This window comes from Podarcis pityusensis (assembly GCF_964106645.2).
Source record: "Podarcis pityusensis genome assembly, chromosome: 2".
NCBI classification, from domain to species: Eukaryota; Metazoa; Chordata; class Lepidosauria; order Squamata; family Lacertidae; genus Podarcis; species Podarcis pityusensis.
Window position 1 is genome coordinate 102,241,203 of NC_138029.1, and position 27,956 is coordinate 102,269,158.

The following is a 27,956-nucleotide window of genomic DNA, read 5'->3' on the forward strand; positions in this document are numbered from 1 at the left end:
TCAACTTGCACTTTGACGTGCTTTCAGACTGGTAGGTTGGCAGGAGCTCACCCCGTCGCAGGGATTCGAACCACTGGCCTTCTGATCAGCAAGTCCTAGGCTCTGTGGTTTAACCCACAGCGCCACCTGCGTCCCATAAGGCGAGGTATTTTTACTTTAAAACTATGTTAAAAATAGGGGGTCGTCTTATACACGGATAGTGGGGGGTGGGGTGGGTGATTGGTTGCAGCTGTGAGCAGGAGCTTGTCTTCGGCGATTTGGTGGGTGATTGGTGGCTGCGTCAAGGGCTGCTTTGGATTGGCAGCTGCTGCAGTAATTTGGCTGGTGATTGGTGGCTGTGGCAAGGGCAGCTGTGGATTGGCTGCCACTGCGGCAATTGGGCATGCAATTGCCGGCTGCTGTTGGCGAGCGGGGAGATGCTTGGTGGCCTTGGCTTTCAGCATCCCCCCCCAAAAAAACCCTGAACAACTCAGGGCAATCCCCCCCAAAATAAGCTCAACAACTCTGGGCCATCTCCCCCCAAATATAGGGGTTGTTTTATACATGGGGGCATTATACACAGAAAAATACAGTATATTTTAAAATAATCTATATTGCTTTGATAGCTACAGTATTTGGACATATGGACTGCTTATGTTAACATCTGTGTTAGAATTGATGGATTCTTTATATTGGCAATGTGAGCTGCTGATGTTTCTTTTGTCTTTTTGTTATATTTTTTATGTATACACCCACCAAGGAAAAAAAGAAAAAATAAAGAAAAATGCCTTAAGCCGTAAGGTATTGGACCATTTATCCAAGAAAAAAGAAATATGCATTGGAAGTTTTATGGGAAATGTTAGACTCGGAATTGGTCGCCAAAATGCAAAGAGCATAATTCGGTACAATGTCTGCATCCAAGCAAGTTCCAGATTGTCAATCAAGACTGAAAAGTAGATTATCAGCGATGTTCAATCAATGGAAATCCATCAGTGAGGGACAAAGCAGAAGCAAAAACCTAAAGTGTTTAGAGTTAATTGCCAGTCCCAAACAGAAAACATGAGGACTAGTTACAAAAGAGACGGATCATCAATTGAAATGGACCATGGGGGTTAATTACATGGATTTCCACTATGTTGTTAAAACATGGCATACTTGAGACAGGCAAGTGAAGCAACAGCTAGACAAAACAACAAGCATAAACTAAGTAGACTGAAAAGGGAATAGAACTTCATTTCTAACCACCTAAGAAGGAATTGTATTTTTTAAAAAGAGGATTTTGCTGCCACATCTGTATTTTAAAAGAGATGAGCGTCTAATTCAAATGTACACATTCCTTTTTTAAAAAAATAATATTTATTAAAAGTTTCAGAATTACAGAAAAGAAGAAAAAATATGAAACAACACTACAATACATAAAAAAGAAGAAGAAAAAAAAACAAAAAAACAAAGCATAAAACCAATACAACAATACAGCAAAAAACAAAAAAAACAAAAAAACACACAAATCCCATATTACGTATCTTTAACTTCCATTTGCTTGTTTCATTGACCTCCTCACACCTCCCTTTTTGTATTCTAATTTAATTAGTTATTTCAGCAAATTCTTTCCATCTTTCTCATTTTTTATTGAATAATTTATCTTAACAATTTAGCCTATTAATTAACTCAACAAATCCTTTCCATCTTTCCCCATATTCTGTTATTCAAATTGCCTTGATTTATTTAACCTTATCTTACCGTAAAATACCTTAGAGCTTGAAACTTAATACTCAATTATACATGACTCCTTATATCGTTTCTACTAAAACCATATAGTTTCATTCCAACATTTCCCCTAATATTCATTAATTTTAGGCTAATTCCCTAAATAAAAATTTTTCTTTATAAATTTTCTTCCAATCTTCATCCAACGTCTCTTCTTCCTGGTCTCGGGTCATGTCTGTCCTTACTGTCCATTCCATCTAGTCCATCAACCTGGTAATCTTATGTCCGAGGCTCTTAAGTCTCTTCCATGTCCCTTCTGCAGATCTTCTTCTTCTTGTTTATACCTGCACTTTTCCTTGTCTTTTGTTGGTCTCTTTCTTAATTCCTTTCCTTTCTCATTGAGGAGTAGGTCTCTGGGAGGTTCCAGCCCAAAGTTATCTCCATCTCCCTTCATCAAACCAGCCCATTCCCCACAGTCCCACTCCCCACAGTCATCAATGTAATCCAAAAAATATTTAAGAGCATATTTCAAAGTCCCTCCGAAGTTAAGAACCTCCTCAGCTCCAGACTCCCCCTGGCCCACTCCAACTTCAATCTTCAAAAACAGCGGCTTATGCTCCTGCAGGGCCTCGGATCTCTCCATTTGTATTATTTGAGGTGCAACCGCAACCTCCTCCATTATCTTCTGCACTTGCCCAATCAATACAGGTTCCTGAGTTGGTCCCTGAATGGTTTCTGTATCAATATTCCCTGTTTGTCCACAATTATTGACCACAACAGTCATCAAATCCGTTTTCTCATTCATCAAATCCATCTTCTCATGCATCTGTTCCAACAAAGCACTTGTCTTGCATAAAGCAAGCACCAAAACTTCCTCCCAGCTCATTTTTATTCAAGGTCAGAAGGACTGGTCCCACGATCTTAATCTCACAGCTGTAGAGTCCTCAAGTAGACTGCAGCAACAATTTAGCAAGCTCCCTCTAGAGGAGACAATTTCTATTTGTATCCATCTTTTTAAGGCAAGTCCAACAAAGGAAAATTACTTTCATTTTTCAGATATTTTGTTTCTTTAGAATGCAAAAGGCAACATTGGAATCAGTTTATTTCTCTTCTTTAGCTATCTGTCAAAATATTCCATTCACAGTCAGTGAACCTCTCCAACAATTTCTGTCTCTGACACCCCGTTCCCAGGTTAGAGACGGTGGAAACTTATCTTTCTTCACTCCCTCTCCTGCAGGCATTAAACAAAGTCCCCCCCCCTTTTCTCCTGCTTCCAAGGGGGTTTTAGTGGTTATAAATGAAGGAAATTTAGACTTTTTTAACGACTTTCCAGGCTTTAGCTTACAAGGTTTTTGCTTCAGTCTATATACAAAAAGCGGAAGGCGGACTTCCTGTTTTGAACCTTCCCGCTTCGGTGCCAAATTAGGATATTTCTTGATCCAATTTTCCATTTCTACTCACGGGTACTTGTTTTAAATCCAATTGTCCACAGGAAAAAGTCAGCGCTCTCCGGCAATGGCTGTGCGGCTTCACTCCATGAAAGTAGCAATCAGTTCGCAGCACCGCGCCGCTCACCCCACTTCACTCCGGAACCCCGAAATGGGGTTCCCCGTGAGTAGGGGAGGCGCTCCTGGTGCCCTGCTGAACCCCACGTTCCCAGGCTTCCTCCGCCTGGGATTTCTAGCGGGTCCCCACCTTCGCTGCGGCGGGAAGACCCAGTTTCCACGGAGCCAGTTCCTCCGGTCGCAGGAACTCCGCCATTCGCCGATGGCGCTAACCCGGAAGTCCCCTTTCTCTTCATGGTTCATGTATGCATCTTGTAACTGGGTTCTCCCCCTCCTCCTCCTCCTCCAGAGTAAGCGTGGGTCACCATCACATATCACTACTTCTGGGGCCTTTTTACTCTAAAGCTTTGAACAAACACAGCCAGCACTGCGTTTTCTTAGCTCACATCCACAGCATACATTTAAAGCACAGGACTTCCCCCAAATAATTCTGGGAGCTGCAGTTTGTTAAGGATCCTGGGAATTGTAACTCTGAGGGGAGGGGGACAACAGTTCTCAGGATTCTTTGGAGGAAGTCATAATAATATTAATAATAAAATTTTATTTATATCCCTCCCTCCCCAGCCGAAGCCAGGCTCAGAGCGGCTAACAACAGTAAAATGATACAACATTCATTATAAAATCAGTTCAAATCAGATTAATGGCAACCAGTGGGCTAGAGTTCTGTGAGGATTGCCAATGGAGGGGGTCATGATTGCTAAAGGAGGGGGTCATGTGCTTTAAACGTAACTGCATGGATGTAACCTTAGAAATAGTTTAAAAGTAAGGAACCACCAGGAAAGACTGGGCTATCGGGAGCTAGAATCAGGAGTAGGTCAGCAATAAAACATCCGGTGTCAGGTTTTTTTTCAAATAAACCAAAACAGCGCAGGCCTAGTGATCACAGCTAGTAATCCCATTAGGTTTTGCCCCAATGAGGCAGTTGTGAGGGCTGAAGGTCCCTGCCTTCCCACCTCTCTCTAAGACTCTTCTCCTGGGTCCTTCCCCAGCAGCCTAAGACAACTTTGTCTTGTCTCTCTTTGCTCCATCCTCTTCATCCCTCATTGTGTTCTAGGAGTCCAGGAGGAAGGAAAGCTGGTCACAGCAGGAGAGGGAGACTCCCTGGATTCTTCTGCCTCATCTCTGCCTCTTGACTCCCGTCTGCCTCTGCTTTTGCTTCTGGACTGCTCTCTGCCACAGCTTCTTCCTGCTCACTAAAACTTGTTGCCTCCTCAGCTTCCGACACCTCCTCCTCCCAGTCTGCTCCCTCTTCTCCCTCTGACCACTTACTGCCGCCCTACCAACAGTCCCCTGGCTCTGAGCCTTCTTCCCTTGGGGATTCCACAGACAATGCCTTCCACTACTGCTCTGTATCCAGCCAGTCCATGACATGCACCACCTCATTAACAAAGAACTCTGCATAAATTGGAGCAGACCTTGCTTGGCAAAGTTCGTAGGCATGTGATCCAATCTGCACTTCTATGTTCTGATCTAAGCATGGACCAGGAAGGTTCTCATCAAATTGTAGAATGAACCAGAATTCTCCATCCCTTATCTCATTTACATGTAAACAAAGAAACCCCAGAAGGGACAGTATTAAACCAAGGAAAAGGCCTGCCACCTTTCCCTAAACAGCCTCGGTCCAGTATATCTGAAGGAGTGTCTCCACCCCCATCATTCTACCCGGACACTGAGGTCCAGCACCGAGGGCCTTCTGGCGGTTCCCTCACTGCAAGAAGCCAAGTTACAGGGAACCAGGCAGAGGGCCTTCTCGGTAGTGGCACCCGCCCTGTGGAACGTCCTCCCACCAGATGTCAAAGAGAACAACAACTACCAGACTTTTAGAAGACATCTGAAGGCAGCCCTGTTTAGGGAAGCTTTTAATGTTTGATGTATTACAGTATTTTAATATTTTGTTGGAAGCCACCCAGAGTGGCTGTGGAAGCACAGCCAGATGGGTGGGGTATAAATAATAATTATTATTATTATTATTATTATTATTATTATTATTATTATATAAGCTCTCAAAAAGTTACTTTATTGTGGTTGGCCATTTTTGTAGTACCCACGTCGAGGAGGATCATTGCGGGTACGCTTACTCATTTGCCCTCAATTCACTATTGCTGCAGGTACATCCATTCATTGTAGCAAAGAGCCGCGATACAACATCAAGTTGTGCTGAATTTAAAAGGCCACATTATAGCTGTTATCACAGTATTGTATGCTGCAGCTGTTCTCCGGAGATTAGCATACGCATTTGGATAATGTGATAAAAGACCAGACCTAAATAGAATTCATGTAGCACTTCTCTGCAGAGGCGCACGTCTTCCTGGCATGAGGTGAGGAGGAGTTGAATGCGCTCTTTGTAGAAAGAGAGAACAAGAACAACAGAATCCTCCAGAGAGGCCTTGGATTTGGAAGGGAACCTGATCACAGGTAACTAGAAAAGATGGGAGGAAATGATGCTTGTCCTTTATTCCCTCTGCCCAGCAAAGACAAAAAACCCAAGCAGTGCCCTGCAAAAGCAGTTACTCCAGGGTCAAAACCGGTACTAAGCCGATAGATAAAAAGAGAAGGAAGGAAGGTGCTTGTGAAGGCCAGCCAAGAAGGAATGAAAACAATGTTTGGAAGAAGAGTTTGGATTTGATATCCCGCTTTATCACTACCCTAAGGTGTCTCAAAATCTCCTTTTCCCTTCCTCCCCCACAACAAACACTCTGTGAGATGAGTGAGGCTGAGAGACTTCAGAGAAGTGTGACTAGCCCAAGGTCACCCAGCAGCTGCATGTGGAGGAGCGGGGAAGCGAACCCGGTTCACTAGATTACGAGTCCACTGCTCTTAACCACACCACACTGGGTCTCATATACCAGCCACTATCAATCTATGATAGTTGGAGAAAACCATCCTTTGACTTCAGTGATTGGCTGATGGTATGGACCCTGGAAGTGCGGGCAGGGTGGTGGCAGCACAGGGACCTACAGATCCCCACCCACCAGATTGGCCAGTGAGGGCTGAATCTCCTTCTATGCTGACTGGTGGTTTAGGGATGTTGGGGAATTCAGCTGAAGACAGAAACGGGAGTGGAAATTGCCGGTTTGCTTATGGGTTCCATGTCCAGAATGGAAACCAGTCCAGTGAATACAATTGGTATTTGCTGCTGCTGCTGCTGCTGTACTGTGTTTCCTTAGCACTGAAATGAATGGGGTGGAATAATGCTGATGACACATTACTGGTTATGTGAATTTAATAAGCTATGTAATGTCACCACAGGGGACAGTGAGACAAATAGCAGAAAAATACGAATAGGAAAAATGACAAATAGGAAAAGGAACTACAGAGGAATGGTGCATGCAATGAATACAAGGGGGAATGGAAACTGATGCCTTCTGATCTGCCAAGGCAGATCAACAAAGGAGAGAGAAAGATGCCAGCAGCTGACCACAAGGCCTTGTTGGCTGTGCCTAGGGAAGGACCCTTACCCGTAGAAGGACAAATTGAGCTGAGTCAAGGTGTGAAGAGAGTGAGGGAGAAAGAAATTGGGTTTGAAAAAGGAGAAAGGCAGGGGAACTCATTCCAAAAATATTGAATGCAATAGTTCATTTGCCAATGAAATGTTCAAAACTAAAAACGCACCTGAAAAGCAGATAACATTCCCTGTGACCCAATCGCCTTCAGTCCTTCTCCCCACCTCCACCTTAAGAACACTTTGTGGCCCATTATTATAGGAGCTGCTTCTCACATGGGCTTATAGGTGCTGGTGCCACATGCAGATGTATTCATCTGATGTGCATGCAGAACTCTCTCTCTCTCTCTTAATATTATTTTATTAATTTTCCAAAAACAAAAAATAAAAGCAACAATACATATTCAAACATAAAAAGTAGAGTTGACTTCCTACTCCCTTCCCTGGTTCTACTGTTTGTCATCATACCGCATGTCCATTTTAAATGATAAAACCATTAAAATTACTTATTGTCCAGTCATTATTTCTTTACAAGTCTTTTCAAAATCCTACTAATGTGTTAACCTGTGTACATTGCTTCTGTATATATGCAATAAAGTCCTTCTAATCTTCTTTAAATTCATTGTCATCTCTTCCTCTTAGTCAATTTTGCCATTTCAGCATATTCCATTAACTTCACTTGCCAATCTTCTTTAGCTGGGACACCTTCTTCTTTCCAATGTTGTGCTAATAATATTTGGCACCCACAGTGGCCAAACTGATGGGAACCAACCCCTCAAGCAGGATGGGAGTGCAATAGCACTTTCCTGCTACTGTTCTCCAGCAACTGGCATAGACACCCCAACCAGGCATCCACACGCCAACCAGGCATTGCCATGAAGTGGATGGGAATGACTAGCTTATGTAAACAGAGACAAACTGGGGCTGCCGATTCAGGAAAACAATGATCAAACTCAATAAAGTCTCTAATTGTGTAAATGAGCTCCCCAGCCAAACCAACAGCACTGCTTCTATTGCCAACTCGTGCAATGGTCTCAGTCCTTGGCTGCTCTTCATCTCCCCCAACAACATTGTGTTTTACGTTGGTTGTTTTTTTTTTTTTAAAGAGCATCTTGTAGTGCAATCAATACCCAGAATGTAGCAGAGTGATGGCAAAGAAAAGGATGTAATTTGTGCAATCACGCGTGGGGGGAAAAAAAAAAACCACTCTGCTTTGGACTTGTGAAAGACAAGGGCAATCAGTGGTGCTTCTGAAGACCTTCGGAATGATGTGGAAGAGATGAAGAGCATGCAATTATAAGTGAGCGCAGCAAAGCTGTTCTCGTTAATTATATACTAAAGCAATGGGAAATTAACTAACCTGTGGATGCCTCTGATGTGGCTATAATCAGCCATCAGCAAAAGTGTTTCGGCAGAAAGAAAAAGATAGCTTGAAAAAAGAAAAACCCCACAGCCAAGAGTCACAAAAATCACTCTAAAAACAAAGACACAGCTATTCAAGCATTCAGCTGGAAGTGTGAAAACAAAGCGAAGAAGCAATAAGGTTGCAAGACCAAAGACATGCACTCCAGACAAATAGGATGGCACTTGACAGTACCTCTGCCGCTCTCAGGTCACATCCACACCATACACTTAAAGCACGTGCTTCTGACTCCTCTCAAACTGTAGGATCCTTGTACCTCATTGCAGCTCTTCTGCTAGAGCTCAGTCCTAGGTTCAGGCTATGACAGCTAAGGGGCTGAAACACAGACGTTCTGGGAGAAGTGAGTTCTGCTGGCACAACTCTGTGCCAGCGTTCTCTGTTTTGCTGACGCAGCTCTCCCAGTCTAAGACCCCCAAACAGGTGAGAGTGTTGGGATTCACAGGATGCTGTGTAAATAAGTCTGCAGGCTTCAGTATGCTAGTTGATGCAACAGGCTGATGCAATACTTTTTGTGAAGGTGCTGAGTCAGAATGACTCAGCAGTAATGTGCTGACAGTTGATTGGCTGTCATCTGTTTAAAAGGGAAGCCTGTCCAATAGTGGGTGTGGTGTAGATGAGTGTGGAGTCTTCTTTTGCCTCAAGGTGCAGCCAGGTACTCTGTCTGATTATACGAACTGCTTCTGTAGATATTTGTATATATATTTTGCTCACAATAAATAATACTGCACTAAAGAACCTGGGACTCTGAGCATTCTGCTAAAGCGCCACGAGGAATTCGCGACAGCGAGGTGTGGTGGGACATCCTAGTCTCCTTCAGGCTCAACCATGCCCCAATGGTTATGCAAGTTCGTGCTTCTTGGATCTAACTAAAACTCCTTTCCAAAACCCTTTGCCTGCCTTCGAACCCCAGGCACTCAGCATGTTACAAAGGCATGAGGCAAGAGGAGCTAGAACACAAACCAAACACTGGAGAAACAAACCATGGGTTTTTTGTTTTTTTTAATCTTCTGTGGAACAGCTTGTGGTTTGTTAAACAAAACCATGGCTTAGCTCTATGTACAAAGCTGGCTACAATGAACTATTTGTGACTATTATTTATTTGTATTATTTTCCCCTTGAAAAGCCTGGTAGCTGGGAAGCATGCTTAAAACACAGGTGTTTTTTAAGATTTCACTGCAGCTGATCACTCACCTGAACAGAAAAGCTGGTTTCAAATAAATGAAGTGTCTTGTCCATTCTGCTGTAGTCAGAACATCTCTCTGTTTCTCCTGTGTGAAATTGTGGCCGTACTGTCTTGCTGATGCCGACAAACATCAGTCATGGATATGGTCAAGAATATTTTGCTGAGACTGAGCAGCTGTGCAGATTGGCATGCCTCTGCCAACTATCTGAAGCAATGTAGCAGGCCAGTTGAGTGACAGAGGTCTGCTGAACTGAAATTCCCTAAAAATCATTATTGAATTGTAGAATTGGAAGGGACCCTGAGGATCATCTCGTCCAATGCCTGCAATGCAGGAATTTTCAGCTGTCCCATACAGGGATCAAACCAGCAACCTTGGTTTTATCAGCACCATGCTCTAACCAAGTGAGCTACATAGTGCACACAGTTAAAAAGAAAACCCAATGAGCAAAGATGAAACATGTGGGTGCACACACACAAACTTTGGCTTAATTTAATTAATGTTAAGGGGAAGTCTCAGAAAAATGAATTCTACTCACATTACTAGACAGGTTCCTTATGGTATCCCCCACCGCCCCGTTAAAGTAAACTGTCATAAAGGAAAGACTTTCCCCCTCCTGAACATTATTAGATTTAATGTGCTCGTGTACTTAAGAGAATGTTGTTAAACTTTCCTCTGGCTTAACTTCACCAAAGTCAATAGAGTCACAACGCCAACGGAGCATTTTGCTCAGCATAGCTAAGTTTATGACAATTAAAGAGTATTATTTTTGGATGTGAAGACTTCCACGGATTGTAAAATGTCAACAATAATTAGTTATTTAAACAGTCCATAATCTTCTAGAAACCTTTCTCAGAGAAACACAGCATGTGATACACCCTCTGGGTTTGCAAAAAGATGCGGAGATATATGTTTATTAGATGCAATGTATAAATCAAGGATGTATCAGTATTCCTCTAGTCAAGGCTTTTAAAAGCACCGAAAGAATAAAAGAGTAATGGGGGGAAATGGGCTTCAAATGCCAGTTGCTTTGAATTCCCCCATTCTGTGAGCGGTAGGAAGCTGTAGAGCAGCTTTGCAGCAGCACCAGTTTCCTGCGGGATAAGAGACCTTTGAAGACTGTGTTGCACATTTAGTAATAAAAACAGAATCACTTTTCTCTACCCGGTCAAAATCAAATAGCCCAAATTGCCTTTTTTCGACCGTGCTTCACATTTAGGTTGGGCAAAAGAGCCTCACAGTTTCTGGTCACCCTACAGGCCGAAGTGAGTGAGAGCCATTCTAATGATCACCACCATTAATTCATACCTTCCAACATTTCTCCGATGAATATAGGGACATCTTATTCCATAATACAGTGGTACCTCGGGTTACATACGCTTCAGGTTACATATGCTTCAGGTTACAGACTCCGCTAACCCAGAAATAGTACCTCGGGTTAAGAACTTTGCTTCAGGATGGGAACAGAAATCGTGCTCCGGCGGCGCGGCGGCAGCAGGAGGCCCCGTTAGCTAAAGTGGTGCTTCAGGTTAAGATCACTTTCAGGTTAAGAACGGACCTCTGGAACGAATTAAGTACTTAACCCGAGGTACCACTGTAATAATAATAATGACAACTTTTATTATTTATACCCTGCCCATCTGACTGGGTTGCCCCAGCTACTCTAGATGGCTTCCAACATATATAAAAACATAGTAAAATGTTAAACATTAAAAAACTTCCTTATACAGGGATGTCTTCAGATGTCTGTATACTTCAGAGGTCGTATAGTTACTTTTCTCCTTGGCTCAGGAGTCGTAAAACCATATACCCTCTGATGAAAGTAGGGATACCCTCCAACAACAGTACCCTCAAATCAAACCAGGATGGCTTCTGTAGATCCAGGAATGTCAGTATTCAATTGTTTGAGCCAAATGGTGCCAAAACAGACATGAATGCTGGGGATTGAATCTGGGACCTAGATGCTCTACTACTGAGTTATGGTTCCTCCTGTCAACTGTCGTGGGATTGCCAGCAAAAAGGAAAATGTTGATGCAAAGGAGAAAACAAGAATGTGATTGTTTGAATTTTGCATAGGTGTCTTATTTATTCTTCATTGTTGCACATGCAACGAAGGAGAGACCTATGAAGAAACTCATTTTTAAAAGATGTCAGGTGGACATGCAAATGTCTCTGGCATAAGGATAGGATGTGCAAAAACCGTAGCACTGGTAGCAGAGGCCACTATTTTTGAGGGAAAATAAACCTCAGAGAATTCATGGCTGGGCGGTGAGATGGCAGGCCTCAGGAGCACTGCTCTAGGAATTCAAATGCAAGACCTTTCTCAATTATGCCTTCAATTGCTTGCACAATTCAAGTCATGCTGCTTAGCAATATTTTAGGAGAAACAGGGTGTTACAGTTAACAACACATTAGTAGCGATGGCACCATTTCACCTTAGGACGCCCAGAGGAAAAAGAGGCAGCAGAACATATTGTAATTGTGCTGGACGATTGCTCTGAAACACTGCCATCTTGCGAGTATTTAGAGATAAAACAGCATAAATCTGCTTTACAGTTTTGGCAGCAGCTTCATTCCCAGCACTGCTTTAGGAATTCAAAGAAACCGGAAAAAACCCCAGGGTGGTTTTGAAATTAGTGGTTACAGTCAATGCACTTCTGAATAGAATCTAATTGTATCCCAAACACAGAGGAAAACCTGATCTTTGATCTCAGGAACCTCCATGCAAAATATAGTTACAATATCTTAAAAGAGACATACAAGGGAAACAACTTTCCAAAATATACAGCAGTGCTAGTGCTGCTGGATTCATCAGTAGGACAAATATGTTGAAGTGTAGCAGTCCAGGCAAACCTCCTAAAATATTTATCCCAGTTGGAATCCATATTGGATTAGATTTTGTGCTGCTGATTATTTGTTTGTTTTCAAGCAACATTTACACATTACTTGGTTTTTGTAAAAACTCTAAGACTAGTCCCAAGCCCCTATATTCTCACTCAACTACTTTGTTCTGCAGAACCAGAGGCAAACAAGATGGTCACATACGTAAGTCACACGATAACCTAAAATAAACCTTTTCAAAAATATAACAATATGAAATTGAAATATAAAATTTATATTTAATGACACATCATTTATATCAGGCAATATAACGCTTGTACAACAGGAGCAAGACTTCCAGTGAAAAGGAGGCATGACAACTTTTTGTCATGACATCAAGTCTATTCTTCTTATATATTTTCATATGTGACTGTGTAAGAGAGAGAGTTACTGTGATTGTTTTCATCAACCCTTTCTTCAAAGCTTTTGGTTTGCTCTTGTGACTGTTCTCAACATTTTTTAAAGTATTTTTTTAATTAGCCACCTATTGGAGCACAAGAAATGAAATACAGTCGTACTTTGGTCCTCGAACGCCTTGCGACTCGAATGTTTTGGCTCCTGAACACCACAAACCAGGAAGTGAGTGTTCCAGTTTGCGAACATTCTTTGGAACCCGAATGTCCAACATGGCTTCTGATTGAGTGCAGGAAGCTCCTGCAGCCAATCGGAAGCCACGCCTTGGTCAAGTGGACTTCTGGAATGGATTCCGTTTGAGAACCAAGGTACGGCTGTATAATAAAACCTGGTGGGATCAAATTCTGGTGAATTTCTCTGGATACACGAAGGGCTTCCATGTGTGCCTTGGAGCGCTTCCAGATGATCTATTTATTGAGCATTCATCCGGATTTGTTTGCAGGGAGAGATTAGACAATGTTGCCTATTTAATGAGGATTCATTCTGGCTTTCTTCACGAGGTTAGATGGCGTTGTGTCAAAGCAAGTACTATCCCACACTTTTCTAGAGCATTTCCCCATCCCCTTATCTCAAGAAGCCTGATCTTTTGGGAAAGTTTGTCGTGCAAGAACTCTTCATCAACTGTACTTGTGCAACCTGCATTTGCCGGTATGCGACTGAGTCCAACTCCAAAATAGCAACAGCCTGGACGCACCTTTGGTTGTCGCTCTCAGATGGATAAAAGTGTGAACTATTGAGTCTGAGTTGGGACAGTTCATGCCTCATTCCTGGAAATACTTTGTGTGTGGTTTCTCTCCTTCTCTCTACCTCCCCACAACCGTGCAGCTGGATTGCATCTCCAATACAAAAGTGACGAAATGTTGTCCTGTAATGTTCCGTACTGATGCATATCTTTAGGCTCTCCATCAACTGCAGGCCAGCTTGGAGCAGCGCATTAACCTTCCTCCTTTGATAGCTTGCGGTTGTTCTGTGAGCGGTCTTCAGATAGCCAGCGTTCGCCGCCAAACAGGAAAAGTAGATTATTGAGAGCAAGCTCAGTAATGAAGATACATTTAATAAGCAACTCCTGCAAACATTTTCCGGTACCAATTAGGGAGAGGGAGTGAAATGAAATGCGGTTGGAAAATTACTGTGAGCTGTGCACTAATGAAGTGACAGAACAGAATGCAGAGGGAACCTTAGAGGAGATGAATACATGGTAACAAAGCAGGGAATGATGTGGACCTGCTGACACTGTTCCACTGCCTGCCAAATTGGATTTTGAACATGTGAATTGCCTAGACCACTTTCCCCCCTTCGCCGTCAGTCCAAGAAGAACCAAGAAAAGTGCATAGCCGTACGAAGCTGCCTTGTAGTGAATCAGACCATTGGCCCATTTAATTCTTAAGTCAGTTCCAGGCTTATTCAGTCGTTCTCCTTCCACCACCAGAGTGCACAAGGGGGAGAAGGAGGAGGAGTCCATTGGCCTTCAGCTGTCCCACCCCCAAACAAACTTGGTAAAGCCATCAGGGACCCTTTCCTACTGACTAAGCTGTTGGCTCGTTTCCTGAACTTGTTTCATGTGCACACATTCTAGGAGTCTTGTTGTCAAGGCTGCCTCAAGTCTCAGCTCACAAAAGACCAACGCCTATCTCTTCTTTATTTATTTATTTATTTATTTATTTATTTACGGCTATTAGCCCATAAAGTATGTACAAACATAAAAGCACAGAGGCATAAAGACCGATATATTCGGCACCAGAAGGTGAACACCATGATGCAGGGGTGGGACATTGAGCAGAGCCAGATAACAGCTTGGGGCCCGGAGAGCTCCAAGGGACGGATCCCAGAAAAAGGAAAACTGAAGACGAGATCCGACATGCACTCTCTTCAAAACTGTCCGATTAGTTTTTGATGTTGTTGTTTTTGGTGGTTTTTGTGTGTGAGATAACCGCATTCAGGAATCTCGCCACCTGCAGAGTTACAGAAGGATCTGTATCCTGCAAAAGTAGTGCGGCATGTGACTCAGCAGGCCTGCCAACCAAGCGCAGTAAAGCAGGACCCAGGAATTTAGTCCTGGCTATGCTATGTAGGGGACAGTTGAACATTATATGTGGGAGAGAATCAACAGTTTTCCCGTCACACACGCATAGCGGAGACACCAAACCCTTGGAAAATCTGTGGCTCAGCAGGTTCGATGGAAGGACATTGAACCTTGCACGAATAAATGCAAGTCGGTGTGGTACAGATGAAAGAGATGACATGTATGATGGAAGGCCAAGTGGAGGGGTTATTCCGTAATACCTGGGGGAGCAGACACCCCCACCCCCGGCGAGGTTGTGTTGATTTTCAATGTCTGCTAATCTTTGCTCAATAAGTCTTTTGGCTGAGCGTAAGTTCATCTTTAAGGAGTCCGCTGGGGAAATTCCGATGCTCAGAAGTTTGGCATGGATTTTTCCTACCCACGGATTGACAAAGTCGTCCCGCCAGAGGCACTGAAAAAGGTAATGGTCGGGAAGCCTATGCCAGCTGGACAGCCAATAACCAAAGACTCGCTTCCAGATGGGGGGAGAAGGAGGAGGAGTCCATTGGCCTTCAGCTGTCCCACCCCCAAACAAACTTGGTAAAGCCATCAGGGACCCTTTCCTACTGACTAAGCTGTTGGCTCGTTTCCTGAACTTGTTTCATGTGCACACATTCTAGGAGTCTTGTTGTCAAGGCTGCCTCAAGTCTCAGCTCACAAAAGACCAACGCCTATCTCTTCTTATATACAAAAGTGTTTATTGCAGTTCATTGTTTGCTTCACATCCGAGGCGCGCAGCCCTACGTCTGCTAGGCTTAGACCGCTGAAGTCCCCTCTGAATCCGTCCCTCCCCTGCACCAGTTTAAGAGGCTTGCGCTGCTCCACCTCTTTCTCTCTTTCCTTTTCCGCAGGGTCCTTCTGCCCGCTGGGGTTTCGCCCCTCCTGGATTCCTCTGACGCGGAATCAGACTGCTCTTGCCCCCTCCTGCGGGCTTTGGGACCTGGCCCCTCCTCCGGGCTCCCTGTACTTCCGCGCGCCTCTACATTTGAACTTGGCGCGCGCACCCAACCTCTAACCTTCCTTTTAACAGCTACACTACTCCCTTCACTACTCCCCTCCCCTTCCGGGAGGGTGGCTTGCTCCGACCTCCCTCCTTTCTCTGCTGCCGGAGCCGCTTCCCCTGATACACTGAAACCTCCACCCCCTTCGCTGCACTCTGGCGGGGAGGCTGGTCCTGACGCCCAGCTGCCACTTTGGGATCCCCCGCTGGCCCCCTGCTCCTGACACGTCCCCCCTGGGGCTCCCCTGGCCTTGACCACCGGCGCCCCCTTCTGGGAATCCTCTGATTCGCTGGAAAGACTCATGGAATCTCTTGAGTCATTGTCATCCTCTTCCTTGCTGTCCTGGGATTCATCCCCATCGCTCTCCATCTCCTGCCTACCCTGTGCCTCTGTCCCTGAACCCCTGACATCCATCCCCCCCTCGAAGCCCCCCCTTCCCCCCTCCCGCTGCTCGGGCGCAGGTTCCGGGAGCTCCGTTGTAGCGGGGGTAGATGCTGGATACAGTTCGTCGACGTCGATCTCCTCTGCTTCCAGTTCAGTGTATGAGTGCTCGAAACCGGGGTCCTCCCCCAACACATCCAAACCCTTCCCTCCCCCTGTTACTTCAGGCGATGCTGCTTGCCAAGGCCCCCTTCGCCACCCCACTTCTGGTTGATCGTCCCACCAATAAGAGCGGTCCGTGTCCACCCCCGAGCACGATCCCCTTGGAGGGCTCGATTCCGGCGTGGTCTCCTCTGCGGAGGAGAACCCCCGGAAGGTGCTGCCTGAAAGTGTGGGCGTAAAAAGCCAGTCGTCAAAATACTCCGCTGGCATGGGCCTGTGTGGGAAGAGTGCATGGAACTCGTCTTTAAGAAGAGGTTCCTCCAGAGCATAATCTGGCACCCAACTGTTGGCGCTGGCCGGGGTACCTTCCCTGGCGAGGAGGTATTCCACTCCCTCCTCCCCCCATCTCGAGTCCAGAATTTCCGTGACCTCGTTGAGTGTCGGGGTCCTCGGTGACTTCCCCCCCCCGGTGACTTTCTACGTGGGTCTGGTGCCGTCCCTGGCTCCTGAAATCTGTGTGGGGCCTTGTAGGGTGTAAGCACCGACCTATGAAAGACCGGGTGCATTCGGGAATCTTCTGGGAGGGTCAACCGAAAAGCTACGGGATTGATCCTGCCCTCAACTTGGTATGGCCCTAGCTGTTTGTGTCCTAGCTTCTTCTTAGCTAACGACTTGGCCGGCACCGCCTGGGCTGCTAACCATACCCAGTCCCCCACCTGGATGTCTTCTCCTGCCCTCCTGTGCCTGTCTGCCTGCACTTTGTAGGCGTGTTTAGCTAGTTCCAAGTGCCGTCGTAGCTCCTCGTGGACCTCCTGCAATTCTGCTGCTAAATGCTCAGCTCCCTGCGACTCCCCCTGCGTCGTTGTCTCCAACGCCGGGAAAGTTCTGGGATGTCGCCCATTGTTGGCGAAGAACGGTGTCACCCCCGTTGACGCGTGCTTCGTGTTGTTGTAGGCAAACTCGGCCATCGGTAAGTAGTCCACCCAAGTTGCAGGCTTTTGATTGGCGTAACATCGCAGGTACTGCTGCATGATGGCGTTGACCCTCTCCGCTTGGCCGTTGGTTTGCGGGTGTCTCGCCGACGCTAAGTTGATCTTGACATTCAGGATGCCCAGGAGCTTCTGCCAGAAACTGGAAATGAATTGGCGACCCCGGTCGGACAGGATGGACCGCGGTAAGCCGTGCACCCGGAACACGTGGTCTATGAACAGCTTGGCGGTCTGTTCCGCTGTTGCCACCTTCGCGCAAGGAATGAAGTGCGCCATCTTGGTGAACAGATCTACAACCACAAGCACCGCCGTCTTGCCCCGCAAACTGGGCAGATCAGTAACAAAGTCCAGCGCCACTCTTTCCCACGGCTGTAGTGGCGTCTCCAGCGGTTGTGAATTTTGATCTTGAGACCGTGGTAATAGCACATCTTGGCAGATTTACCCAGTAACATGCACTCACACGGGTCTTCAAATGGGGATGTTCTCCGTTTCCTGTGACGCGAGATTGAGTGTTAAAGCATTATGAGAATTATATGCTCTGTGAGGGCAACAGGGGTCTCTTAACATTCCCAGCACCCTTAACAAACTACAGCTCCCAGAATTCCTTGGGGGAAGCCATAGCTGTAGTAGTATCATAGTGCTTTAATGTGGCCTATGTGTTTATGAGCAGGACAGTAAAGGGAAAGGGCTGCAGTTCTGTGGTAGAACCCTCTACTTTCCCTCCAGAAGGTTCCAGGTTCAATCCCTGACATTTCCAGGTAGGACTGTGAGAGATTTCCCCTCTGAAACCCTGGGAAATCATTGCTAGTCACTGCCAGTAGTGAGCTAGACAGACCAGTGGGTCTGACTCTGTATAAAGCTCATTTATAACGATGGTAATTTAAAAGCAATTCCAGACAATGTATTTGTCTCATATGGTTTTAATTATATATGAACATGAATGAATCTGACACCTATTATTTAATGTGAGATTCTTGCCGGCAGAAATTAGGTAGCAAGCTGTGACTGCAAATAATAAGCCTGTAGCAAAGCAAGCTTGAAAACAAACAAGGTAAGCAACAGAGTCCTTCGGTTCTGTAAGAAAATAGATTAAACATGGGCATGGTCTCCCTGCGACCTTTTTAATCACATTTGTCAGTGATTTACGGTTTCTCCGGAGCAAGTCCCTAAATCCTGAATTCAGCCGCACCTATGAGCTCTGAAACAGCACCATCTGGTGACTTCATATAAGATTACAATGCAGTGAAACAGAAATGACCAGCAAATTTGAAGTTGTTGAGGATCAAATGGGATGTAGATAACCACATGCTGAACCTGGGATGGAAGTTCGATTTAAAATTAAAATAATCAATCTGGCTTTTTAAACAGTGTCTTTCTTGCCGTGTTATGTATTTTTGTGTTTTTATATTGTAAAAACCGCCCTGAGATCCTTAGATGAAGGGCGATACAGAAATTTAATATAAATAACTAGATAGATAGCCTGGCCGCTCCTTAGGAGAGAGAAAATGTGGGATTAAAAAAATAATAATAAGAAGCAGCAGCAGCCTGCCCTCTCATGGAGATGGGGGCGGCGGAAAATAGGTCAGATTTCAAAATAAATAAAAAATAAGCCACTCACTGAGGGGGGGGGGGAGTTAAGGTGTCAAATAAGATTAAAAAAAGTAAAATGGAAATTAACAGAAATGAGCTTGCCCGCTCGTGAACGGGGAAAAGTTGGGATTTCAAATAAGATAAGTAAAATAAATAGAAATAGAAATGAGCTTGACTGATTGGGAGGGGGGAAGTTGGGATTTCAAATAAGATAAATAAAATTAAAAAATAAATAGAAATGAGCTTGCCCGCTCATTCGAGGGGAAGAATGCTGGGATTTCAAAGTAAACCGGGACGCCCACAGGAGGAGCCTGCAGGGGCGTGACGGACTCCTCTGGCCAGGCGGCAGCCGCCCCTCTCGCCCCGCACATGGCGGGCTCCGCGTCGCGAAGGCGGGGCCCGGAAGTGCTCCTTCGGCGCCGGAAGAAGATGCTTCCCCGGCCGGCTGCTTCCGGTTCCGGGTGACGGGCTGAGTCACTCCGCCGCTGCCTCCCTCTCTCGCTCGCTCGCCCGCAGGCCGACCGAGCTCGTGTCCTCGCCGGGTCCACCTGCCCCTCTCCGCCCGCCGCCGAGATGCCTCTGGAGAACCTGGAGGAGGAGGGCCTCCCCAAGAACCCCGACCTCCGCATCGCCCAGCTGCGCTTCCTCCTCAGCCTCCAGCCCAAGCGCCCCGACCCGGCCGTGCGCCAGGAGCTCATGGCCGCCATCCGCGAACACGGTGAGGGAGGGGAGGTCGCCTCGCCTGGGCTCTTGCTCTGAGGAGTCAGGGGTCTGTTACCCCGCCTTTTCCTTGACGGGGGCTCAAGGCGGCTCACAGATCAGGGAAAAAAAGGGCAGCTTAAAGACATGCGGGGGTGGGGGTGGGGAACAACATTTTAAAAGCCATTAAACTTTAATTGTCGTCCTGGGAATGATTGGGGTAGAAATTCCCTAAACGGTATAGGAATTTATTCATGTATATAACTACCGCGGCAAGAATGTCATTCGCCCCAAGAATGGAAAAGAAAGGAGGAGTCCCGACAAAAGGAAGATTAGATACAAAAGCTCACTGACTATGCAGAAATGGCGAGCGGAACTTACTGGGAAAATAAGAAATCGAGACAAGAAGCTTTTTAAAAAATAAAGAAATAAAAGAATGGAAATGGTTTGTTGGATAAATTGTAAGCAGATAAGGATGTTGGCAGGATCATTGTAATAACCTGCAGTTTCACAAGAGTCAATAAATAAAGTAGATGAATGAAATAGTAAGTTGATTTAGAATATGCAGCAAATGATAAATATAAATTTAAGGAACCGCAGAAAAAGTAGGAAGGAAGTCGGGTTCTGAAATGTTAAAATGGCTGTAAAACTATTGAAATGTGTATAACTGAAAATCACTTGTTGTTGTCATTTATAGTATGTACATCTTCAGGGAGTGTTTCACAATCTTTAGCCGTACTGGGGACTGTGAATAAAATATTCCAGTAGCATTTAGGTTCCACTATGACCTCCATTGTGTAAGAACACATCATTTTAGAGATCTTGTGTTTGGAAGATAGCAGCTCCTTTAGGAAAGGGGTGGGCACTGCTAGTAGATCTCTGGGTGATGTGCAGTACACCTGTAAGGGTTTCTGACTCCCATTTGTTGAACAATGGCAACAGCAGAATGACATGCTCTCCAATATCCTGGAGGTGCTCTGGTACTCAAAGCAAATCTTGGGATCAGTAGACTTTGATAATGTATGTCTTTAGAATCTCTCTCTCTGGTTAATTTGGGGGTTCTAGTAAAAAAATAAACAAACATAGATTCTGCAAGCCTGAAATCTCCCCAATGCTGCACTAGGTCAGGCAAATAGGCAGTTGTTGCAATTGTATGGATTTTCTTTCAAATCTGGATTCAAAATGAATAAAATTTTTGGCATGTGCCTTTACTTTACCTAGTTCTGCTGGATCTCTCAGCGGCTTTTGATACCACCGATCATGACCTTCTGGACCGTCTAGAGGAGCTGGGGGCACTGTTATACAGTGGTTCTGCTCCTTTCTCCTGGGCCGTGTCCAGAAAGTGGTGTTGGCGGATGAGTGTTCAGACCCCTGGGCTCTCACTTGTGGGGTGCCTCAGGGTTCCGTCCTCTCCCCCATGCTTTTTAATATCTATATGAAGCTTCTGGGAGAGATTGGGGGTTTGGGCTGGGTGTTCATCAGTATGCTGATGATACCCAGCTCTACCTCTCTTTCAAATCAGAACCAGTGAAGGTCCTGTGTAAGTGCCTGGAGGCGGTTGGAGGAGGGATGATGGCTAACAGATTGAGGTTGAATCCTGAAAAGACAGAAGTACTGTTTTGGGGGGGGGGACAGGGGGCAGACAGGTGTGGGGGACTCTCTGGTCCTGAATGGGGCAACTGTTCCCCTGAAGGAGCAGGTACACAGCCTGGGAGTCATTTGGGACTCACAGCTGTCCGTGGAGGCTCAGGTCAATTCTGTGTCCAGGGCAGCTGTCTACCAGCTCCATCTGGTACGCAGGCTGAGACCCTACCTGCACGCAGACTGTCTCACCAGAGTGGTGCATGCTCTGGTTATCTCCCGCTTGGACTACTGCAATGCGCTCTACGTGGGGCTACCTTTGAAGGTGACCCGGAAACTGTAACTAATCCAGCATGTGGCAGCTAGATTGGTGACTAGGAGTGGCTGCCGAGACCATAAAACAGCGGTCCTGAAAGACCTACATTGGCCCCCAGTACGTTTCTGAGCACAATTCACAGTGTTGGTGCTACCTTTAAGGCCCTAAACTGCCTCGGCCCAGTATACCTGAAGGAGCATCTCCATCCCCATCATTCAGCCTGCACACCGAGGTCCAGTGCCGAGGGCCTTCTGGTGGTTCCCTCGCTGTGAGAAGGGAGGTTACAGGGAACCAGGCAGAGGGCCTTCTCAGTTGTGGCGCCCGCCCTGTGAAACGCCCTCCCATCAGATGTCAAGGGAATAACTATCCGACTTTTAAAGGACAACTGAAGGTGCCCCTGTTTAGGGAAGTTTTTAATGTTTGATGCTGTACTGTTTTTAATATTTCGTTGGAAGCCGCCCAGAGTGGCTGGAGAAACCCAGCCAGATGGGTGGGGTAGAAATAATAATAATAATAAACAATAATAATAATAATAATAATAATAATCAAGCACACGTTATGAAGACGTGGCCTAATCAGCTCAATGTGGTACTCTTGGATGGATCCAGAGATAGTGGATTGCAGGGAGCCATTTAAGATTTCAGTGTAGGAGTGTGCCATTATTGAATGCACTCTCACTTTTAAAAAGCATACACTATGATTTTCCTGGTTTTATCCTCGCAAAAACGCCACGAGGCAGGTTGGGCTGAGAATGAGTGTGAGCTGGTCCAAGGTTGCATTTTTTGCCTGAGTGAGGATTTGAATTCAGGCCTCTCCAGTCTCAGACCAAACACTTCTAATCACTGCCTCATGCTGGTTTTCTGCTTATTTGAGGGGACAAAGCAGTGTTAATTTCTTCTGAACTTTTTGCTGTTGCGATCTTCTAAGGTATGATTTTAGCAGGGCTAATTGTTCAAATGGTTGTGTTGTCGTCCACAGACATGGCCCCGTATTACGAATCCCTCTGCAAGTCACTTGATTGGCAGGTAGATACAGATCTCTTGAATAAGATGAAGAAGGCAAATGAGGAGGAGTTGAAACGCCTTGATGAGCAGCTGGAAGATGCAGAGAAGAACTTGGGGGAAAGTGAAATCCGTGATGCCATGATGGCCAAAGCTGAATATCTCTGCCGAATCGGGGACAAGGTATTTATTTTTTTACATAAAGTAAAATGTGTGTAAAGCGCTTTCTGGGCATTTGCCTCCACACATTCTCAGAACATGGGGTGGGAGGGAGGGGTAAGTGGCCATGCGTTGGCCCTGCCATTCTCATTGACTTTTGTGCATTGAACAGGGTGATTTGAAGAGGATCTCTATGTGTGCTCTGTGATCAGGAACCCTGTGTGATCAGAGTTCTCAGCTGTGTGGAGGATTCTGAGCGCATTCAATTGCATGCATGGAGTTCCCCTTAATGTGGGGAGGCCTGACGTTGTAGCCAGAGAAATATTGGGAGTGGGGTCAGTGAGCACAGCCCCACTTCTGCTTCCATTAGTTCTCAGATTGTGGTTTTGCTTCTCCCCGGAAAGCTGCATGAATATGCTGCTCATTTGTGGTAAACCATGGTTAGCCAGAAACTGTGGCTTATTGTTACATGTCAATGCACTCCTTATCTCTGTTATTTGTTAGCTGAAAGGGTCGTGCTCCTCATACATATCTGCTTTCCTTCAATCAGTGGGGGAATGTAGTGCAGAACCTTGGGTGGTACATGGGGGCAGGGGATACCTGTTAGCAAATTACAGATCTGTTCTCCAGAGCGTCAAATCTGCGGCATCTAACTTAAGCAAATGCTGTCTTGTCAGGAAGCTGCTCTGACTGCCTTTCGGAAGACATATGACAAAACTGTGGCTCTAGGACATCGGCTGGATATTGTGTTCTATCTCCTCCGAATTGGCCTGTTTTATATGGACAATGACCTCATCACCCGGAACACTGAAAAAGCAAAAAGGTACCATTTCTGTTGTTGCTGCTGCTACCTTGATGTGCAAAGCATTCGTCTCTCGCTTAACAGTAATACAGGTTCTGAAAATGTAGTCTGGTTGCTAGGGAATGGCTTCTTTATGTAGCAGGGAGTGTATACTTTAGATGAAGTGTGGCATGAAATTCAGAATTTTCAGAAACATGATGATCCTTAAAAGGATTAGATACTATTTTCATATTTTTTAAAACGGCATGTTGGGGAAAATTGAAATACACAATACTTACCAAAGCGAAAAACATTTTAGGAACCTGAAAGGTGTTAAATATACCAGAAGAATACACTTTTATGAAAATTAAAAGTACCAGTAGCTTTTATTCAGTCAGCGCTGACAAACGCAATCATCTTACATAGGGTGCATAGTCAAATGCCCATATGCCCACTTATCTGGGAGTTAGCCTCATTTATCTTAGTTGGACTTGGGTTCCAAGGAACCACGCCTAGGATTGGGCTACGAGTGTCTTAGAAGGTAGTAGACAAAATTAGTTATCCTTAATTCAGAATTACTGTATTTTTCGCTCTATAGGACACACCGGACTATAGGATGCACCTTGTTTTAGAGGGGGAGAACAAGAAGAAAAAAAAATCTCCCCCTCTCTGCTCAGCGCCCCTTCAGCGAAGCCGCAGGAGAAACGGAGCCCCTTCCGTTTCTCCTCCCGCTTGGCTGAAGGGGCGCTGCGCAGCTCTCCCTCTCTGCTAAAGCCAGGAGAGTCTTGCTCTCCTGGCTTCAGCGAAAGGAACCTGAAGCCTTCGGAGCGCAGCGGGAACTCGCGCTGCGCTCCGAAGGCTTCAGGCGGCTATCCGTCTGCGCTTCGGATCGCTCCCTCTGCGCTTCGGAGGCTTCGCGTTGCTATCGCTGAAGCCAAGGAGCCTGCATTCGCTCCATAGGATGCACACACATTTCCCCTTAAATTTTGGAGGGGGAAAAGTGCATCCTATAGAGCAAAAAATACGGTACTACTTCATTTATATCCCACAGGATCATTGTCTAAAAGAGCCATAGATCAAGCCATACATCAGAGTAGTTGATGAGAGCTGCAGCTGAAAGCAACCTGCAGCACACCGCTTTGTCAAAGGTTGCAGTGTAGTCTCAAAGCAAAACCATCCCATAGCTTCTGTTTGAACTACTGTAATAAAGCTAGTTAAGCAAATTGATGAAAATGCTTGTGCATGGCTAAGGATGCTGGGGAAATAACACACATACCTGTTTTCTTTTAAAAGCCTAATAGAGGAAGGAGGAGATTGGGACCGTCGGAACCGGCTTAAGGTCTACCAGGGTCTTTACTGCGTGGCCATTCGAGACTTCAAGCAGGCAGCCGAGCTTTTCCTGGATACAGTTTCAACATTTACGTCTTATGAACTTATGGATTACAAAACCTTTGTAACATACACAGTCTATGTCAGCATGATTGCTTTAGACAGGCCTGACCTTAGAGAGAAGGTATGCCAAGCAGCTACTTCCACAGAGAACCTTCAGAGAGTGCTTTGTGTTCCTTATTCCTTTCATGTCTGATTTTTGCTGGCTTTGTCTGATCTCTTTTAGGTTATCAAAGGGGCAGAGATTCTGGAGGTTTTGCACAGTTTACCCAAAGTCCGGCAATATCTTTTTTCACTCTATGAATGTCGGTATTCAGTTTTCTTCCAGTCGCTGGGTAAGGAAGTGTTTCTGCTTTTTTGCTCTGTGGGGTTTACTGGGCTGTTAAGTGGGCAGCACACAGCTTGTGGGTTACAAGTGCAGCCAGCCTACCCAGACTTGGCCCTCCCATCTCCTAGGATTAGACAAAAACAAAAAACGTGCATCCACTTCTCGTACCCACCAAGACTTGCCCTCCCCATCTCCTAGGGTTGGCAGTCTCAAACCTTTTGGCCCATCCTCAATTAAAGGAGGGGCAAGAATTAAGCTGAGATTTCCAAGAGGTAAGTAAAGCTGATCCAAAGCTGGTTCAGGATGTAACTGCTTCAGCAGGCAGAACAAATGAGAAGGAAGGTGGGATGTGTTTCATGAGCGCAGAAGTAAAATGCCCACAAATAGATTTGGTCCTCGCTACTCAACTTTAAATAGACTATGCGTCCCATATTGTCTCCTGGATGAGAGAAGCTAGGTGTATTCAATCTTTCTTAAGGGGCTGGCAGATACACAGGTCTCCCGAGATAGGCTTAATCTGCCCTCGCTAGTTTGCATCAGGCGTAGCCAGCGTGATGTCCTTCAGATGATGAACTCCATCTTCCATCATCCCTGCCCATTGGCTATGCTGTCTGGGGCTGATGGGAGACTGAGACGTTCAACAATATTCAGTGGCACATGGTTCATGCTGTTTAACTACTTTCCAGGGGGAAACAAAACTTTTGTGAGACGCAGACCTCATTTTGTGTTCTTATGTTTCCCTTTCAGCCACCGTAGAGCAAGAGATGAAGAAAGATTGGCTGTTTGCGCCCCACTATCGCTATTACGTTCGGGAAATGAGAATCCATGCCTACAGCCAGCTCCTAGAATCCTATAGGTCGCTTACATTAGGTTACATGGCAGATGCTTTTGGAGTCTGTGTAGAGTTCATAGATCAGTAAGTATATCTATATCTCTCTTTATATTTTAAATGCATTTCTACAGTTTATAGTGATTCCCGTCTAGATAAGGGGATAGGTCATTTGATGGTACCTTTGTTAAAAAAAAACTATGTGAGGAAGAACCATTGATTACAAGATTTACAGAGGTTGGGTAAGGCAAGAATCACAGAATTGTAGAGTTGGAAGGGACCCCGAGGGTCATAGAGTCAAACCTCCGCATATCATCTGAGCAGAGGAGCCTTGGGGGTGCTTGTGGCAGCTGCACACTGTACGGACTCCACCCTTCAGTTTTGGAACAGGAAGACTGGAAGTCTTCCTGAGGCTTTTATAACCCAACATCAACTATACGTGATATGCTGGATGGGTGTGTGAATATGGCTGTGCTGCAGCTGGTGCAGGGTGGTTTGGTGCGCCTCCTGCTGACGGAGGGAGGCAAGAGCTTGTACAGCTAATGCTCAGCAGCTACACACTTGCTTCTTCTGGGCTCAGTTGAAGATGCTGGTGCTGTATTTGAAGCCCTTTATGGGCTGGGACCATCACTCCCTGCGATTATCAAATCTGGGCCTGCTGTGCATCCTTGATGTGCTATAAAATCTTGCTAGGAAGGCTCTGTAGATTACAGGAATGCTGCTGCAGCATCTTATTTGATTATGCCATTGCATACTGCGCTAGAAATGCTAGCCCATGTGTTACACAGGTGTAAGCTGCAAGAGCAGACGCGTCTGAGTTGCACTGCAGCAGCCACTAAGCAGTCCTAGCCCCATTGTGGTTTGCTAATTGCAGTTCTTTAGTTTGATAGCTGTCAACAGAGCAGAATTATGCTGGTAGAAGCACTTTCCAACATCTTTCAAGAAGCGATTGCTTGCATCAAGCTAGCATGGCTGTAGGCCACAATGTTAGGCTTGTACCTCAGGGTAACCTTCCTTCTACCCCTGAGGCAAGGCCCCAAACTGGAGCAAAAAATGCCAGTCTTGCATCCTCCACCATGAAATTTCAGGTGCTATGCAACAGATACAGATGGTGGTGTCCTAAGCGCGTTCTCTTTCTCTCTCTCCAGGGAATTGTCAAGATTTATTGCTGCTGGGCGACTACACTGCAAAATAGACAAAGTCAACGAAATAGTAGAAACTAACAGGTACAGTATGTTGGACACCACACCCACTAATACAAAAAAACTAGTAGTGACATAAGGCTTAACATTAAGGACTTTGCAGCCTTTTAATTGCTGCCCAACCAAACGTATTGCATACGTTTTACAGATGGAGAGGTAGTAGCTTGCCCAAAGCCAGGTGAGATAAGCTCTGCTCACCCAACTCAGAATACTCTTTCCGCTGGAACAATATCTTTATTAGAGATAGAACAGTGTGTTTCCAAACTTTCTACCTGCTGTCATCAGCTCATCTGCCACTCTCAGCAAATGGGGCGGTACTGGCCAGGCTTGTTGCCCAGCTGAGCTAAATATTACTGAAAACACACCCATGCTCTCCTGTACCTGTGTGTTCCAGGGAAGGATTAGTAGTGATGAACAAGCTGCCTTTCAGGAAACTTGTGCCTGCCATTACTGCTTTGCTCATAATGAGCTTCCTGTTCAGTATTTTGAGGAACTCTTTAAACCGTTTTTGGGAGCTGTTTGATAAGTCATTGCTAGAGAACCACCTGACTAAATTCTCTCTCTCTCTCTGTCTCTTTAGGCCCGACAGCAAGAACTGGCAGTATCAAGAAACCATTAAAAAAGGAGACTTGCTGCTAAACAGAGTGCAGAAGCTTTCTAGAGTAATCAATATGTAACTTTTAAAAAAGCAAAAGGGGGAGTGCGTAATTGAGACTGAAGCATTTTGGAAGTCATCGTTGTATGGTATTACTTCTGCTATCGCTGAGGAAATTGGAACCATGGTGTAGTTAAGGGGTTTTTTTTATAGGCTACTTCCATACGTTAACAAAACTGTATAAATGTTCTGTTTGTGTTTTCAGATCAATTTCATTTATTAAATGTATAATACAGATGA

At 45.4% G+C, this 27,956-nt stretch overlaps 2 protein-coding genes across 2 annotated transcripts in view; one reads left to right on the forward strand and one right to left on the reverse strand.

Annotated features, from left to right (window-relative positions):
• Window positions 1-27,956, reverse strand: part of LOC308471633 (uncharacterized protein C3orf49) — a 303,591-nt gene that overhangs the window by 159,506 nt on the left and 116,129 nt on the right. The window lies entirely within an intron of this gene.
• On the forward strand, window positions 19,265-27,956 carry PSMD6 (proteasome 26S subunit, non-ATPase 6). The gene is made up of 8 exons (XM_080995475.1): window positions 19,265-19,494; window positions 22,351-22,556; window positions 23,210-23,355; window positions 24,607-24,826; window positions 24,929-25,037; window positions 25,778-25,946; window positions 27,008-27,085; window positions 27,642-27,956. Exons 1-8 carry the CDS (start codon window positions 19,350-19,352, stop codon window positions 27,736-27,738), a joined length of 1,170 nt encoding a protein of 389 aa, XP_080851601.1. The 5' UTR covers window positions 19,265-19,349; the 3' UTR covers window positions 27,739-27,956.